The 18233-nt window shown below is 51.4% G+C and overlaps 1 protein-coding gene across 1 annotated transcript in view; it reads left to right on the forward strand.

Moving 5' to 3' along the window:
• The window catches only part of LOC123773774 (cholesterol transporter ABCA5), a 567017-nt gene that overhangs the window by 210950 nt on the left and 337834 nt on the right, over positions 1–18233 (forward strand). The window contains exon 11 of the mRNA XM_045767705.2: positions 7748–7824. Within this exon, the coding sequence (XP_045623661.1) occupies positions 7748–7824 (77 nt within the window). The remainder of the gene's footprint in view (positions 1–7747; positions 7825–18233) is intronic.

The following is an 18233-nucleotide window of genomic DNA, read 5'->3' on the forward strand; positions in this document are numbered from 1 at the left end:
AGAAAACCAGCGTTGAATGTAATGAAACGCCATTTTCTGGGTGAGCCCCGGAGGCTCCCTGGAAACCCTCCCTCCCACCGGTTGGCGGGTTTTTTCGCGTTGGTTGAAGCTTAGCTTCCGAACTGGAGCTTGGCAGCCGGCGCGGTAGGTCTGGGGCTCCCCCCTCCCCCTCCCGGGGTAGGGAGGGCTGCGCGGACGATCGGCGCGGCAGTAAAGTGTGATGTTTGCTTGTTTGCTTGTTTCCTTGGGATTGTAGGGAGTTTTCTACCTCTCTGTTCGGTTTTTGTTGTAGTTTCTTACCATGTGGGGTTTGTTTTGTTACGCCTACCTTTCTGGGTGCCTAACCCCGGTCGATGGCAGATAAGGAAAACCCCCAACCATATGGGGTTTTCCAGGGCCATTGCTCCCTGAAACCTCTCTGAAGGGGCCAGGTTCTGGCGCTGGTCCCTGGTAGGTCTGAACTCCTTAGCTAATGTCCCGGTCTAACATAACACACATTAGCCCGATAAGCTCCAGGGAGCCTCCGGGGCTCACCCAGAAAATGGCGTTTCATTACATTCAACGCTGGTTTTTTGCCACACTTCCCTACCCTATTGCGGCTAAAATATGCCACCTACGATTTTTTTGTTATTTTTTCCGTGATCAGGGAACAAAAATGAACACTTCTATAAGACGAAAGAATTTTTTGGAATTTTTTTTTTGTTGCGCCTGTGGGTGTGAATTCCATTTGGGCCCCTAGCGGTTTGAGGGTTAAAGTCGAAGGTAACGGGAATTGAATGTTATATCTGTAAGACTAGATTCCATTCGGCTTGTACAGGAGTGAGTAACACTATGGCACTGAGAGCTGGCCACTTGCTCTGGGTGTGTAAAAATGACCTGCCTGCTTGGAATATCCTAAAAAACCTTCTAGATAACATGACGCATGATCGGAAAACATCATTCATTGGAAGCCTACCAGCCATCCAGAAGGAGTGGGAAAGGAACAACAACAATTCTAATATACAAGGGGCAGAGGCTATAGTCAGGGATGAAACTGAGGCTGAAACTCAGGAAGTTGTAAACTCTGATTCAGTAGGCCAGGATGTAGATGACAGTAAACTAGAAAGTGTACCAGACAGCACTGACAGCTCGATAGGTACAGACACTACGACGGTTCCGATAGAGCAATTCAGAACAGAAGGACAGACTTATGCAAATTTTATGCAAAGGGCATATGCAGACATAGATATGCTGGTAATAAGAAAGGATTAGAATGCAGTTACCAACATCCCAAAAAATGTTTAAATATTTAAACGACACACGTGTGTATACACATGTGCACACACACACGCAGCATACACATGTACACGTGTATACACACACACACACACACACACACACACACACTGTGTGTGTGAGCCGTGGCGGCAGAAGCAAGGAAGAGGTGCAGGGCGAGAGGGGAAAACCAGGAAGTCACAGCTCCCAGCACAACACCCCCAGAGGCGAGGGGGGAACCCACAACCAGCTACCCAGTAACACCAGAAGAGAGGACAACCCCGCCTCCCTCCTCTGCATAGAAAACCCCCCTACCCCAAACCCTCCCTGCCCCCACTCAAATGTTCAGCCAAATCTCCCTCCCCCCACACCCAATCCCCACCCTTCTACCCCTCCCCTCCTCCCGAGTCCTCCCTCCCCCCCTTTCCTTCCCGTCCTCCCTCCCCTTTCACCCCATACCCTCCCTGTCCCTCCCCCTTCACTGGATCCCCCGCCCCTCATCCCAGTGTCCTCTGAGACCCTGTTATCCACCTCACAGGTCCTCACAACCATGGAACAGCCTCCCCCACCAGCAGAACACTCACCAAGGAGGCGATTTGAGAAGGGACAGAAGAAAGTGAGCCTCAAAGCAATGTACACTAACATAGATGGAATTACAAATAAAGCAAATGAGCTTGGAGAACTGGTACTAGAGGAAAACCCAGACATAATAGCCCTCACAGAAACAAAGATCACGAAAACGATAACAAATGCAGTGTTCCCACAGGACTATTATGTTATGAGGAAAGAGAGGGAAGGAAGAGGTGGGGGTGGTGTAGCTCTGCTGGTAAGAAAAGGCTGGGATTTTGAGGAGATGGATATTCAGGGCTGTGAAGGTTTCAGTGACTACATAGCAGGTACTGTAACAAATGGAGGGGAAAAAATTATAGTCGCAGTCGTATATAATCCACCACCAAATGACAGAAGACCTAGACAGGAATATGATAGAAACAACATGGCCACCATTAACATAATAGAAAGAGCAGCTTCTGTTGCTAGCAGGAATGGATATGGACTATTAATTATGGGAGACTTCAACCATGGGAAGATAGATTGGAAGAACAGAGACCCGCATGGAGGATCAGAAACATGGAGAGCTAAGCTGCTGGACGTGGCAACAAGAAACTTTCTAAGCCAGCACACCAAAGAACCAACAAGAATGAGAGGAGAAGATGAACCAGCAATGCTTGATTTGATATTTACCCTAAATGAATGGGATATAAGGGAAGTTAAGATGGAAGCGCCCTTGGGAATGAGTGACCACAGTGTATTGAACTTTGAGTACTTGGTAGAGCTAGGACTTATCTCCCCCAAAAAAGAACTAGGAATCAAAAGGCTGGCATACCGAAAGGGGAATTATGAACAGATGAGAAGTTTCCTAAGTGAAATACCTTGGGACACAAACCTCAGAGACAAGTCTGTACAGGGTATGATGGACTATGTTACCCAAAAGTGTCAGGAGGCAGTAAACAGGTTCATCCCGGCCCAAAGGGAAAAATCCGAGAAGCAACAGAAGAATCCATGGTATAATAGGGCATGTATCGAAGCGAAGAAACTGAACAAAAAGGCGTGGAGGAACTTCCGGAATAACAGAACACCAGAAAGCAGAGAAAGATACCAGAGAACCAGGAATGAGTACGTCAGGGTGAGAAGAGAAGCAGAGAAAAATTTTGAAAATGATATAGCAAACAAAGCCAAGACTGAACCAAAGCTACTCCACAGTCACATCAGAAGGAAAACAACAGTGAAAGAACAGGTATTGAAACTTAGAACAGGCGAGGACAGGTATACAGAGAATGACAGAGAGGTGTGTGAGGAACTCAACAAGAGGTTCCAGGAGGTCTTCACAATAGAACAGGGTGAGGTCACTGTGCTAGGAGAAAGGGAGGTAAACCAGGCGGCTTTGGAGGAGTTCGAAATTACGAGAGAGGAGGTCAAGAGACACCTGCTGGATCTGGATGTTAGAAAGGCTGTTGGTCCAGATGGGATCTCACCATGGGTACTGAAAGAGTGTGCAGAGGCACTTTGCTTGCCACTCTCCATAGTGTATAGTAAGTCACTAGAGACGGGAGACCTACCAGAAATATGGAAGACGGCGAATGTGGTCCCAATATACAAAAAGGGCAACAGACAAGAGGCACTGAACTACAGGCCAGTGTCCTTGACTTGTATACCATGCAAGGTGATGGAGAAGATCGTGAGAAAAAACCTGGTAACACATCTGGAGAGAAGGGACTTCGTGACAAATCGCCAACATGGATTCAGGGAGGGTAAATCTTGCCTTACAGGCTTGATAGAATTCTACGATCAGGTGACACAGATTAAGCAAGAAAGAGAGGGCTGGGCGGACTGTATTTTCTTGGATTGTCGGAAAGCCTTTGACACAGTACCGCATAAGAGGCTGGTACATAAGCTGGAGAGACAGGCAGCTGTAGCTGGTAAGGTGCTCCAGTGGATAAGGGAGTATCTAAGCAATAGGAAGCAGAGAGTTACGGTGAGGGGTGAGACCTCCGATTGGCGTGAAGTCACCAGTGGAGTCCCACAGGGCTCTGTACTCGGTCCTATCTTGTTTCTGATATATGTAAATGATCTCCCGGAGGGTATCGATTCATTTCTCTCAATGTTTGCGGACGATGCTAAAATTATGAGAAGGATTAAAACAGAAGAGGACTGTTTGAGGCTTCAAGAAGACCTAGACAAGCTGAAGGAATGGTCGAACAAATGGTTGTTAGAGTTTAACCCAACGAAATGTAATGTAATGAAGATAGGTATAGGGAGCAGGAGGCCAGATACAAGGTATCATCTGGGAGAGGAAATTCTTCAGGAGTCAGAGAAGGAAAAAGACTTGGGGGTTGATATCACGCCAGACCTGTCTCCTGCAGCACATATCAAGCGGATAACATCAGCAGCATATGCCAGGCTGGCCAACATACGAACGGCATTCAGAAACTTGTGTAAAGAATCATTCAAAACTTTGTATACCACATATGTCAGGCCAATCCTGGAGTATGCAGCCCCAGCATGGAGTCCATATCTAGTCAAGGATAAGACTAAACTGGAAAAGGTTCAAAGGTTTGCCACCAGACTAGTACCTGAGCTGAGAGGTATGAGCTACGAGGAGAGACTACGGGAATTAAACCTCACTTCGCTGGAAGACAGAAGAGTTAGGGGGGGACATGATCACCACATTCAAGATTCTGAAGGGGATTGATAGGGTAGATAAAGACAGTCTATTTAACACAAGGGGAACACACACAAGGGGACACAGGTGGAAACTGAGTGCCCAAATGAGCCACAGAGATATTAGAAAGAACTTTTTTAGTGTCAGAGTGGTTGACAAATGGAATGCATTAGGGGGTGATGTGGTGGAGGCTGACTCCATACACAGTTTCAAGTGTAGATATGACAGAGCCCGATAGGCTCAGGAATCTGTACACCTGTTGATTGACGGTTGAGAGGCGGGACCAAAGAGCCAGAGCTCAACCCCCGCAAACACAACTAGGTGAGTACACTTCAAAAGAAAAGTACAAGCCGCCGACCAGTGGGCAGAGAGCACCACGATGGCCAGGCAAAGAAGGCACAAAACTGCATCAAAAGGCCCACCTCGACAACAAAACCACAAAATCCCAGCACGACCACAACATGTGCCAAGACCCAAAAAGATCAGTCTGCAAGCCAGGAAGATCCCAGAACTCCAGATGGCAGAACCGGGTCACACACGAGGAAACAAAGCCCCCTGAACCCACAAAGGGGGCCCAAGAGGAAGAAACCTCCGGAACGAAACCAAAGAACCCAATGGAACCCGGAATCGAACCAGGGGGAGCCCAAACCACCACATTTTCTGGCGGAGAAACACCACAGAAAGGCAAAGCACAGCCCCCAGACAGAATCCCCAGGGAAACTGTCATAACAGACCGAAAACCGAGGGACAAGGTGTGGGAGCAAGCATAACAGCCAGGGACTCTGAGCCCAAACCCTAGGGCCCAGACCCAAAACAGACAAAATGGGAAAACCTTGTGTAAAATCAACACCCAAACGTTCCCAGAGGAACAGGAAACGGGCAGAAAACACCAGAAAAGCAAAGAAACGACAATAGGAGAATAAAACCCCTGAAAAAAGGTGAAAACTCACCCAAGAAGCTCGCTCGCACACCCAGGCGCATGTAAACAAACCGCAATGCCGCCCTGGTGGCACCGCCGGGAAACCGGCAGAAGAAAATGGCCTTCAGAACGGAGGGCTGTGACCGACGCTAAAGATACAAAAACATGCCAGCAAAAGTGGGAAGCAAGCAGACTGGATGGGCGAAAAACTCCGCCCAAAAGCAGAAAACCCAGGCAAGGGCAAACCGCCCCAGAACTGCTAGCAGCCATCCCCCACAGCCCCGGAAACCAGCAACAGAGGCCCCGGGGCAGAGCCGTCCTCCAAGCCCTCCGTCCTTAAAGAAAAGGAAGAGTCCATGGGAAAGGCAGCAAGAAAGGGCCGCTGGTAAGATCCAGAAACCTTGGCAGGAGGAACAGGCTTGAAAACCTCCGTCCCAAAACTCAAACTGGGCAGCCCCCGAAAACCGCCCGAATCTCGACCCCAACAAAACCCCGCCCCGACCCCGAAACCCGCAGACGGTCAGGAGCCGGGAACAGGGAGGGAAAGGGGCAAACAGCACTTAACCAAAACGGGGCGGCCTCAGGGCATCCGAGTGGGAAACCAACCTAGCATGTTGCAGCTACCTAACCTAGCTTGCAACATGGATGCCGCCTGTACTCTGAACAGTAATAACATCAGGAGAGTACTGGAGAACAAGCAGAGAATCTCTCGCAAGACTCTGGGTCAAGGTGTCAGTGACCCAACAGGCAGCATGACGGAGGTAAAAGTGGCGACTGTCACCCGGAGACAAGGGAACAGCAACCAACGATCCCGTACAAGATGGGTTGCAACCCAGAAGACACATTCAATGGTCTACCGAGCCCAGACAGGGGTTTCCAGGGTCCATAGGCTGACTGCTACGGGAAGCCCGGGCAAGGTGTTGCTAACCAGTTAAGAAACCCAAAATAACAAGAGGTAGAGGATAGCACTGAAAACCCCTGCGACGTGTACAATCACGGGGGCCCAGCAGAGGGCCACCAAACACTACCAGTTGAACTATAGCCACACTAGGCAGACCCCCACCAGGCATAAAAATAAAAACAAAAGAAACCCCCCGCAAAAGTACACCATCTCCAGAGGCAACAAGAACTGGTCGCCGTTTAGGTGGCAGGCTGCGCAACACCTCGACGCCCTAACCAGCACAATACCAGTCCCTACCTAGGGCCCAACAAGGGCCCCAAGCCCCAGCTGGCCCCAAGGGCGAGTCAAATGCCGAGCAGCAAGAACCTCTACGGGAATGGTTCCCGAACGCCTCAGGGAAGATAACCCTGTTATGCAGGGGCAGTACTCACAGGGCGCTTAGGGAAGTCAGCCACTAAGCACATACAGCCCCTGCACTGATGAGGTGGTACTGGCCACCACACAACACAACACACGGCAGTGAACGCCACACAAGGCAAACACCACCTAGGAAAATGAGGCCAGAGAAGCGTCTATCCCGGTTGACATTAGCTTACGAACTGAAGCTTGGCAGCCGGCGCGGTCGGTCCGGGGCTCCCCCATTCCCCTCTCGGGGGGGGGGCGGGTTGGAGGGCTGCACGGACGATCGGCACAGCAGTAAAGTGTGATGTTTGCTTGTTTGCTCATTTCCTTGGGATTGTAGGGAGTTTCTACCTCTCTGTTCAGTTTTTTGTTTTAGTTTTTTACGATGTGGGGTTTGTTTTGTTATGCCTACCTTTCTGGGTGCCTAACCCCGGTCGATGGCAGATAAAAAAAACAACAACCACAAGGGGGTTTTCCAGGGCCATAGCTCCCTGAAACCTCTCTGAAGGGGCCAGGTTCTGGTGCTGGTCCCTGGTAGGTCTGAACTCCTTAGCTAATGTCCCGGTCTAATATAACATACATTAGCCTGATAAGCTCCAGGGAGCCGTAAAGGCTCCCCACAGAAATTAGATAAGTTTAGAGAAAGACCTGGGTAAATACTGGTTTCATAACAGGGTTGTTGATTTGTGGAACCAATTACCTCATTTCATAATAGAAGTAGGGTCCTTTGATTGTTTCAAATGTAGGTTAGACATATATATGAATGATATTGGGTGGATATAAATAGGAGCTACCTCTTATGGGCCAATTAGGCCTTCTGCAGTTAGCTTCATTCTTATGTTCTTATGTTCTACTGTCCTGATAAGGTAAATAAGAAACCTTTATATGCATTATAGTGGATATAGGCCATATTTGTTTTTATTTGTTTACTTCTTGGGGGGGAGGGGTAGCCTGGGGGGCTGATGGGTAGATGGAAAGAATTTGCCTTGCCCACATACTTTGTTTAATCGAAGACACAGTGTATTATAATTTTGGATATTTTATTTTTCAGGTGAATATGGAACCAAGAGGAAACCCTGGTTTTTATTTCAAAAGTCATTCTGGATTGACAGCAACAAAAGTTTTCAGGTATGCCTAAAAGATTTTAAATATATATTTTCTGGGGGGAGCCCCTTCGGCTCCTCGGAGCTTACTAGGCTGATATGCTAATGTCAGACTTTGACATCAGTCATGTGTATGGAGTTCTTTGGGCCCCCTCAGAGAGGCATAGGGAGCAATGGCTTATAGAAACCCGTGTGATTGGAAGCATTCTATGTCTGCCATCGACCGGGTCAGGCACCCAGAAAGGTAAGCATTCCAATACAAACCCCTATTCTGATGAAAATTTTGCTACCAAAAACCGAACAAGTGGAAAGAACTCCCCGAAAAGAAAACAAGCAAACGAGCATGACGTCACACTTTGCCGTGCCACTGTCTGCGCAGCTCCCCCCTTCCCGGGAGGGGGAAGGGGGAGCCCCAGACCCCCTACACCGGCTATCCACCTGTCAGTTCTTAAGCTGATGCTAGAGGCTCCAGTTGTGTGCTTTGGCTCCAGACATTATTTTGGTACGGTGCTTTGAGTGTGGTGGCTGTCTTCTAGGGGTGTGAGAGCCAGGAGTTATTCTCCAGTACTCGGGCTGCATGCGCCTAGGGTTCCCTTTCCTAGGTGCCCTGTAAATACTGCCCTTGGAGCTCGGGGTTACCTTCCACAAGTTCTTTGGGTCCTGCCTCTGCTGGTCCATTTTACTGTTTGGTTTTTCAGCTACCCTTTGGGTACTTGGGTGTTTTGTCTCCCTTGTTTGCCTTAGGGTAAGAGGCAGTTTGCACTGGTTGGGGGCGTGGGGTGCTGCGCAGCTTATTTACACCTATTATAGCGACCGGTTCTGGTCCTCTAGGGTACGCTGTCCTCTTGCAGGGCTTTCTTTTTGTTTTTGTTTTTGCCTTGCGGGGGGGGGGGGGGGGGATCTGCCCTGCTTATTGCCCACTTGACTTCTTACAATTCTCTAGTGGTGCCCCCTGCTAGGTCCTCGTGAGTGTACACGTCCCTGGGGTGCAGCTTTAGTGTGTTTGCTTGGTAGTTTTGGGCGCCGGTTAGCAGTACCCTGCCTGGGGTTACCTGGGCGTGAGTCTCGTTAAGTGCTCAGGGCCCTGGAAAACCTAAGGAGGGTACTGGGGTTTGATGGATGTGACCCTTGAGTACCCCATCGCTTCGTGTGAGTTTGAGGGTTGTTTTGTTCCCTTGTCTCAGGGTGACCCTCAGTGTTTTTGCCTCCATCACGCTGCCTGTTGAGTCGGTGACACTTTCGATCCTGAGTCCTGTGAGTTCTGCTCCTTGCACGTGACTCAATTTGCCCAGTCTAGTGATGATCTTATGAGGGAACAGGCGGCGCAGGCATTGCATGCGCGTTTTAGGTTATTGCAACGTGCTTCGTTGGCTGCTCACCCGGATTCCCCGAGGCTGCCCCGTTTTGCTTATAGGGACCCGGACTTGAGGGTGGGGGTCGCTTCGAACTTGGTTCAGTCCACCCCCCCTCGTCCTTCGTCCTCCCCCCCCCCCATGCTTCCAGCCCCGAAATGTCTGAGGGTTTCGGAACCGGAGCAGGGTTTAGATGGTCTTTCTGGTGTGGTGACGGAGGCATTTGAGTCTAGTCTCCCTGCTGAAGCCACAGGGTCTGACCAGTGGACCCCCCTTCTGTTCGGCTTACGCGGCCGCGCCGGCCTTGTCTTTTGAGGCCGTTGCCTTGGGAGATGACTCAGCCCCGGGGTCCTGCAGAGGAGGATCCCGGGGCGGGGGAGGGGCTGACTTGGGGGCCTTGGGCCCTACTGGATCCCGTCTGGGTGCCCTCTGAGCGAGGCTTGTTATTACAAGGGGTGGGGGTTCTCTTTTTCCCCTGGGAGCTGGTCGGCCGAGCGGACAGCACGCTGAACTTGTGATCCTGTGGTCCCGGGTTCGATCCCGGGCGCCGGCGAGAAACAATGGGCAGAGTTTCTTTCATCCTATGCCCCTGTTACCTAGCAGTAAAATAGGTACCTGGGTGTTAGTCAGCTGTCATGGGCTGCTTCCTGGGGGTGGAGGCCTGGTCGAGGACCGGGCCGCGGGGACACTAAAAGCCCCGAAATCATCTCAAGATAACCCTCTGCGTACGAATTGGATTTGGTGTCTACCCCTCCCCGGGTTCGGTTCCGTGTCTCCCCCGGGTGCAGTCGTTCCGTCCTTCCGGAGGTTTTTGGCTTCTCGCATCCAACCTCCTGCGGTGCGGGCAGCTCTAGCGGCTTACATCCTGTAATTACCTAAGTGTAATTACCTAAGTGTAGTTACAGGATGAGAGCTACGCTCGTGGTGTCCCGTCTTCCCAGCACTCTTTGTCATATAACGCTTTGAAACTACTGACGGTCTTGGCCTCCACCACCTTCTCACTTAACTTGTTCCAACCGTCTACCACTCTATTTGCGAAGGTGAATTTTCTTATATTTCTTCGGCATCTGTGTTTAGCTAGTTTAAATCTATGGCCTCTTGTTCTTGAAGTTCCAGGTCTCAGGAAGTCTTCCCTGTCGATTTTATCAATTCCTGTTACTATTTTGTACGTAGTGATCATATCACCTCTTTTTCTTCTGTCTTCTAGTTTTGGCATATTTAATGCTTCTAACCTCTCCTCGTAGCTCTTGCCCGTGACCTGGATTATGCCTCGGTGATGGATCCTTCTTCGTTCAGGTTTGGATCTTGTTTCCCTTTCTGGGTCCGCTACGAGGTTCTGGATTCATCCTGGCTGGCGAACTGTCCTGTCTTTGCCTTGGAGGCTTGGCATTCTTTCTGCCGTTCCTGCATGCTTGAGTGGAGCGAGGCTGCGATGGTAGTTCAGGTTTTCCTGGGGGCGACCTGGTGCACCTTCATGAGTGCTTGTTTGCCCCTGCCCTTCCCTGGGATGTGGGTGTAGTGCAGCTCCATGTACAGGTTTCCTTCCTCTTGACTGCGTAGGTTGCTGAGGACTTGCACGCCCTTTGCTGTTTGGTTTCGGAATGCATCTTTTTTCCCTCCTGGAGCTGTCTTTGGACTGGCTTGCGGAGGATGTGGGTGCGCTCGGGGCTTTCCCTGGTTCCGGTGTCTTGGGCTCGGCGGCCCGCTTGTCGGCTGCCTTGCTGATGTTGTTTGCGCCGATCCTGCAGGATGCGGTTTTCCTGTTCTATGCTTCCCGGCTCACGTCTCAGGAGGTGGTGCTTGCCTCTTCCCTGGAATCGGCCTGGGCTCTGACTTTTAGGATGTCTTCATCTTTTTGTCCTCTGCTTTTTGAGGATTCTGCCGTGGCGCAGTATATTCAGGCTGCTTCGGCAGAATCCTCCTCTCTGGAATTGGCCTGGGCCCTGGCTGTTAGGATGTCTTCACCTTTTTGTCCTCTGCTTTTTGAGGATTCTGCCGTGGCGCAGTATATTCAGGCTGCTTCGGCTACTTGTCGGCCTACGTCTGACTTGTTGCTTCTCCGGGGGTCTGGAGGGTGGCCCTTCCCGGAGGGGTCGTGCCAGGACTCGGGGTTCCTCTCGTCGTGATAGGCCACTGGTGCCGGGTTGGGGTTCAACCTCACCTTCGATCCTGCCTTCGGTCCAGCCTTCGTCTGATCTGTGCGGTGGTCGCTCTATGTGAGGTTCTGGGTCTCGTAAGGGGTGGCGGCTTTTTCGCGGTTCGCCCCATTGACGGGGCAAATGGGTTGGGGGGGGAGGCTTGCGCTGTTCGCTCGCACTTGGTCACACGATTTGTGGGTGTTTCTGGTCGTTTATCTCGGCCTGCGGTGGCGTTGGGTGGCCCCTCCTCCTTCGGAAGGTTCGGGGCTGGCGGGGCTGGCCTCTTTCCCTGTGCTCTGTCGGGTCATCTTGGAGTGGGTTCGCTTGGGAGTGGTTGAAACGACAACGTCTCTCAGATGGGTTTCCTGTATGTTCCCAGTACCGAAACGGGACTGTGTGGACCTGAAGTTCATTCTGGACTTGTCTCATCTGAACCCCTGGGTTCATTGCCCCTCTTTTTGGATGACCACGCTGTCCCAGGTTCGTCTCCTGTTGGAGTCGGACGCTTGGATGGTGTCCCTGGACCTCCGGGATGCTTATTGGCACGTCCTGATTCATCCGGGGTTCAGGGAGTGGCTCGGTTTTGTTGTGGGGCATCAGGGTTACTGCTTTCGTTGTCTCCCATTTGGGTTGAACCTGGCACCTCGTGTGTTCACATGCCTTACGCAGGTCGTTGTGGCCCGTCTGCATCTCTTAGGTGTTCGGGTGTTGGCCTACCTCAACGACTGGTTGGTTTGGGCTCCCAGCCTGTCCAGTTGTCTGCTAGCCAGGGATTTGGTGCTTTCCCAGCTCATAGGGTTGGAGTTCTTGATGAATTGGAGGAAGTCCCATCTGGTTTCCTCCCAGGTTCTGACATGGCTGGGCCTTGTGTGGGACTCTTGGACCGCTTCCTTGTCTGTCCCTCCGGAGTCTCTCCTGCGGCTGCGATCCCACTTGTGCCTGTTTCTTGGGGTCACCCGGCGGTTGCTTGAGGGTCTGTGCGGGAGCCTGAACTTCGCGATGTTGGTCTACCTGCCGGGTTGGATTGGCTTCATCGGCTGTTCTGGTTCCTTCGGGAACGTCCCTTCCGCCTCTCTCGCAATTGTTGGGTTCGGACCCCGGGGGCCTTGCATCAGCTGCTGCGTCGCCGGCGCCCTCTTTAGGTTTTTCGGGGTTCAGTGCCTTGGCGCCTACCCGAGCCCTCGCTCGATGTGTTCACGGACACGTCGTCTCTCGGCTGTGGCTTTGTGACCATTGCTTACCAGGCCGGCCAGGGGCGGTGGGGTCTGTCCTTCCGTCGAGCCCACAGCACGGTGCGAGAGTTCTCAGCTGTGTGGTTTGCTCTTCGGAGGGTTCAGTTCGCCCGTGGGTCGACGATCCTGCTCCATTCGGATTGCTTCCCTGTGGTTCATGGTTTGAACTGGGATAGGGTTTGATGCGGTCCTTGGCTCTTTGGCACTGGTCGCTTCGGGTGACTCGTCTGCTGAGTTCTTGGGGTTGGGCTCTCCTGGCAGTTCACGTGCGGGGAGTGTCCAACGTCTTGGCAGATGACCTGACTCGTTTTGTTCCCCTGTCCCCGGATGGACGGTCGACGCCGACTCCTTCAGCTGGCTTTGTCAGACGTTCGGTCGCTCTGAGGTGGACCTCTTTGCGTCGGAATGGTTGCGGCGCCTTTCCCTGTATGTGGCGCCCTTCCCCGACTGCAAGGCCGTCGGGGTCAATGCCTTTCGGCAGGACTGGTCGAGGTGGGGGTTCCTGTACCTCTTTTCCCCGGTTCAGCTGTTGCTCCAGGTCTTGACTTGCTTGGAGACTAACCAAGAGAGAGTTGTCCTTTTGGCCTTGTGGTGGCCGGCCCAGCCATGGTTTCAGGCGCTGCTTGCTCGGTGTCCGAACCTGGAGGTTTTCCCACAGCTCCACCTCTTCCAACAGAGCGGGCCGGAACGTCACGTGACTGGTTTGATCTTCTCCTCGAGTCTTCGTGTATGGTATTTCTGACTCAAGTTTATCATAATCTTTATAGTGATCAGGTGGCTTCCTTGTTATTGTCCCACCTGCAGACTTCTTCTCGGCGGCAGTATAAAGTTTCCTGGCGGTCCTTCTGTTTCTTCTTGTGTCTTCGTCGTTGTACTTTGCTTTCTGTGAGGGTGGTGTTGTCCTTTCTCTCTTGATTGTTCCAGGATCTTCACCTTATGCCAAACACTGTCGCCTCGTATCGTGCGGCGCTGGTGGAGGCGCTTCAGCTTGCTTTCGGTATTGATGTTACTTCTGTACCATTTCGCAAGCTGTCTCGTGCATTGTTTCACTTCCGGCCTCCTCATGCGCCACCTGAGCCGTCCTGGTGTTTGGACAGTGTGCTCTCTTATCTTCTCCTCGGTTTGTTGTGGCCCCTTCTGTTCAGGATTGTTTCTCCAAGGCTCTTTTTCCTGTTGGCGTTGGCCTCTGGGAGTTGGGTCGGGGAGCGTCATGCTCTCCTCCGGCGCAGGGGTTTCTGCTCCTTCGGTTTTCGTGATGGTTTTGTTCATTTGCGGCCATCTCCTTCTTTTCTGGCAAAGAGTGAGACTGCTGCTTTCTGGAGGGGTCCCTGGGTTGTTGATGCTTGGTTGGTCAGGCCGGGGGTGCATCATGTTTTATGTCAGGTTGCGGCTCTCCCCCCATTATTTGCGCACCACGGCTTCTGTGTCCGGGGACGCGCTTTGGGTTGATCCGGTTTCCCTTCTTCCCAGTTCACGGGTGCGGGTCTCCCAGGTTATCCGCAGAGTTAAGGATAGCCAGTTTGCTGTCTATCCCTGTGCCCATAATGTTCGTAAGTTTGCTGCTCTTCCTGCCGTCTTTGGTAACATGTCCTGGGCTGACATTCGGGCTCAGGGCTTTAGGCAGTCGAATAGGGTCCTGGCTGCTCATTACCTAGTGAACATTTCTAGGCCTAATTGGGCCTGTGTCGCTTTGGATTGGAGGCTGCAGCCACTTGTCTCGACTTCGAGTTGAGGAGTGAGCAGCGACCGCCTCCCGGGTAAGTCTTTATGTTTTTCCTCTGTGGGTAGTTAGCTCCAGGAAGCCGAAGGGGCTCCCCCCAGAAAACCAGCATTGAATGTAAGGAAATGCCATTTTCTGGGTGAGACCCGGAGGCTCCCCGACATCCCTCCTTCCCTCCGGTTGGTGGTTTTCACGTATTTTGATATCCAGCCTCAGAACTGACAGTTGGATAGCCGGCGTAGGGGGTCTGGGACTCTCCCTTCTCCCTCCCGAGGAGGAGGGGAGCTGCGCAGACAGCAGTGCGGTGACGTGTGACGTCATGCTCGTTTGCTAGTTTTCTTTTCTTTTAGGGGAGGTCTATCCACTTGTTCAGTTTTTGGTTGCAATATTTTCACCAGAATAGGGGTTTGTTTTGGAATGCTTACCTTTCTGGGTGCCTGACCCGGTCAATGGCAGACATAGAATGCTTCCAACCAGACGGGGGTTTCTATAGGCCATTGCTTCCCCATGAATCTCTGAGGGGGCCAAGTTCTGGCTCGTGATCCCCGTTAGGCCCACAGAACTCCATACACATGACTGATGCCAAAGTCTGACATTAGCATATCAGCCTAGTAAGCTCCGGGAGCCTCTGGGGTCTCACCCAGAAAATGGCGTTTCATTACATTCAACGCTGGTTTTTTCAAAGCTGTAATATAATCATAGACACATTAATATAAGTATTTTTTTGGGGGAGCTCCCACCCTCCCAGCTATATTAGTTTGGGGTCATCAGTCACAGGAATTCTTTTGTCTACTGGGGACCACAAGCCAGAACCTAGCCCCCTCAGAGAGGTGCAGTGAGCAATGGCGTATGAGTACTTTACATTTAAAGCGTGTCATAATTGGCATCGACCGAGAAATGCAGCCAGAAAATAGGGAAAACAAAACAGACCGCAATCTGGTGAAAATTGTGACCTACATCCGAAAAGAGCAAATGAACTCAACAGAAAGAAAACAAAAAAGCAACATTTCATCCAACTACCACTCCTGCTCGTTATCACTACTGCCCCCTCCCCCCATAAAGGAGGGGGGGGGGAGCTGGTTCAGATGAGCTGGTAGCCCACCTCCCCAGTTCTTGAACTGATGTGCTGGCAGTCAGATGTCATCTGCTAGACGGCTGCCCCTTCCTCCTCCCGGGGAGAGAGGGGCTGCGCAGACAGCGATGCGACGACAGATGACGTCATACTAGTATGCTCGTTTTTGCTTGGGGAGTTCTATCCACTCGTTCGGCTTTTGGTTGCAATTTTCACCAGAATAGGGGTTTGTTTTGGGACGCCTACCTTTCCGGGTGCCTAACTCGGTCAATGGCAGATATAGAATGCTTCCAATTACAGTACACGGGGGTTTCTATAGGTCATTGCTCCCTCTTGCCTCTCTAGAGGGGGCCAGGTTCTGGCTCGTGGTCCCCGGTAGACCCATAAGAACTCAATACACATGACTGATGCCAAAGTCTGACATTAGCAAATCCACCTAGTAAGCTCTGGGGAGCCTCCGAGACTCACCCAGAAAATGGTGTTTCATTAAATTCAAAGCTGGTTTTTTAGTTCTGGCACTCAAAAACTTAAATTTTTACAATTTATAAAGAAATGTAAGTATCCTGGACAGGCCAACCACTTGTTATGGGGGAAGGGGGGGGGCAGCTGGTTGCTCTGTGAGGGCCAATAGTTAAAGTCAAGGAGTTCCTTAAATAGTGAGAGTTAGGCAAGGCCCCAGCCCCCAGGGAAACAATTCCCAACAAATGATACTTGTCCTAAATGAAGTTCTGCAATCTAGACGTTAATTACCTACTCCACTCCAAACAGGATGAAAGGATACTCCTAAACTCTAATACTTATATATTAAACCCTCTAATAACCCCCATACACAAATTACCATAAATTACTTTACCACTCGACCTTACGTTAAACTCCTTGAATCCACATAAGCAGGAGACATGGCTTACAAACTGCAACTAGGGTAAAGGCTACTTTCCTTGAAAGAATACTAGAACACACATGTAGGTATCACTGTAAATAAGGGACATGTGGTCAGTCACCTTAAGCCATCCCAGAGTAATGTTTGCGGGTCAAACACTGGCTTAAGAAGTCACCACTAAATAACCTAGAACTCGGTGGCACTAATACTAATACACATGAAATAGATACTTAGCTTATTACACAGGTTAACCCCATAACTGCGTTGCCTCCAAATGTGACACCCCCGCAGTGCACAGGAAATAAATTCCCTGGAAAAAAATCTTTTTTCTTTTTAAAGTGTCAAAAACCCTTCCCTCAGTATGGGTATGTAAAAAAAAAGTCGAAATTGTACTTACTTTGGCTGCTATGGGGTCCGGAAGTTGGGGCGTGACGTCATCATTCCCCGTGCGCCCGTGCCGTAAGCTCTCGGGGGCGGTGGGGCGCTCGGGGCGGGGCGCGCGAGTTGCAGCAAATATATTTTCGTTCATTTTTTGCGCACCTTTCCAAATACATTTTCATTGTTTTTATGTGCCAATCCAATGTATAATGAACAATCCAATGTATAATGAACACGTACACTATAATATCGCAGTACAACATCCGTACTGTCCGTAGACACTGTGTTATGTGCATAAAACTTGTGTACACATATGCAGCACATATTTACTATGTATCATGCTAATTTGTGTATATATACAATCTATTTACACACTGTACACTGTCACACACTATATATATTCACCATCAACACATTCAAAACACCGCGTAGCTGCTGCTTCGTATGGGCCAATAGCAGCTGCCTCGTATGGGCCAATATCAGCTGCCTCGTATGGGCCAATATCAGCTGCCTCGTATGGGCCAATAGCAGCTGCCCCGTATGGGCCAATAGCAGCTGCCTCGTATGGGCCAATAGCAGCTGCCTCGTATGGGCCAATATCAGCTGCCTCGTATGGGCCAATAGCAGCTGCCCCGTATGGGCCAATAGCAGCTGCCTCGTATGGGCCAATAGCAGCTGCCTCGTATGGGCCAATATCAGCTGCCTCGTATGGGCCAATATCAGCTGCCTCGTATGGGCCAATAGCAGCTGCCCCGTATGGGCCAATAGCAGCTGCCTCGTATGGGCCAATAGGAGCTGCCTCGTATGGGCCAATATCAGCTGCCTCGTATGGGCCAATAGCAGCTGCCCCGTATGGGCCAATAGGAGCTGCCCCGTATGGGCCAATAGGAGCTGCCCCGTATGGGCCAATAGCAGCTGCCCCGTATGGGCCAATAGGAGCTGCCCCGTATGGGCCAATAGGAGCTGCCTCGTATGGGCCAATATCAGCTGCCCCGTATGGGCCAATAGCAGCTGCCCCGTATGGGCCAATAGCAGCTGCCCCGTATGGGCCAATAGCAGCTGCCCCGTATGGGCCAATAGCAGCTGCCCCGTATGGGCCAATAGCAGCTGCCCCGTATGCGCCAATAGGAGCTGCCCCGTATGGGCCAATAGGAGCTGCCCTGTATGGGCCAATAGCAGCTGCCCCGTATGCGCCAATAGGGGCTGCCCCGTATGGGCCAATAGCAGCTGCCCCGTATGGGCCAATAGCAGCTGCCTCGTATGGGCCAATAGCAGCTGCCCCGTATGGGGCCAATAGCAGCTGCCCCGTATGGGCCAATAGCAGCTGCTTCGTATGGGCCAATAGCAGCTGCCTCGTATGGGCCAATAGCAGCTTCCTCGTATGGGCCAATAGCAGCTGCCTCGTATGGGCCAATAGCAGCTGCCTCGTATGTGCCAACAGCCGCTGCCTCGTATGGGCCAACAGCAGCTGCCTCGTATGGGCCAATAGCAGCGGCCTCGTATGGGCCAATAGCAGCTGCCTCGTATGGGCCAATAGCAGCTGCCCCGTATGGACCAATAGCAGCTGCCTCGTATGGGCCAATAGGAGCTGCCCCGTATGGGCCAATAGGAGCTGCCCCGTATGGGCCAACAGCAGCTGCCTCGTATGGGCCAATAGCAGCT

Source organism: Procambarus clarkii, chromosome 72, assembly GCF_040958095.1.
Source record: "Procambarus clarkii isolate CNS0578487 chromosome 72, FALCON_Pclarkii_2.0, whole genome shotgun sequence".
NCBI classification, from domain to species: Eukaryota; Metazoa; Arthropoda; class Malacostraca; order Decapoda; family Cambaridae; genus Procambarus; species Procambarus clarkii.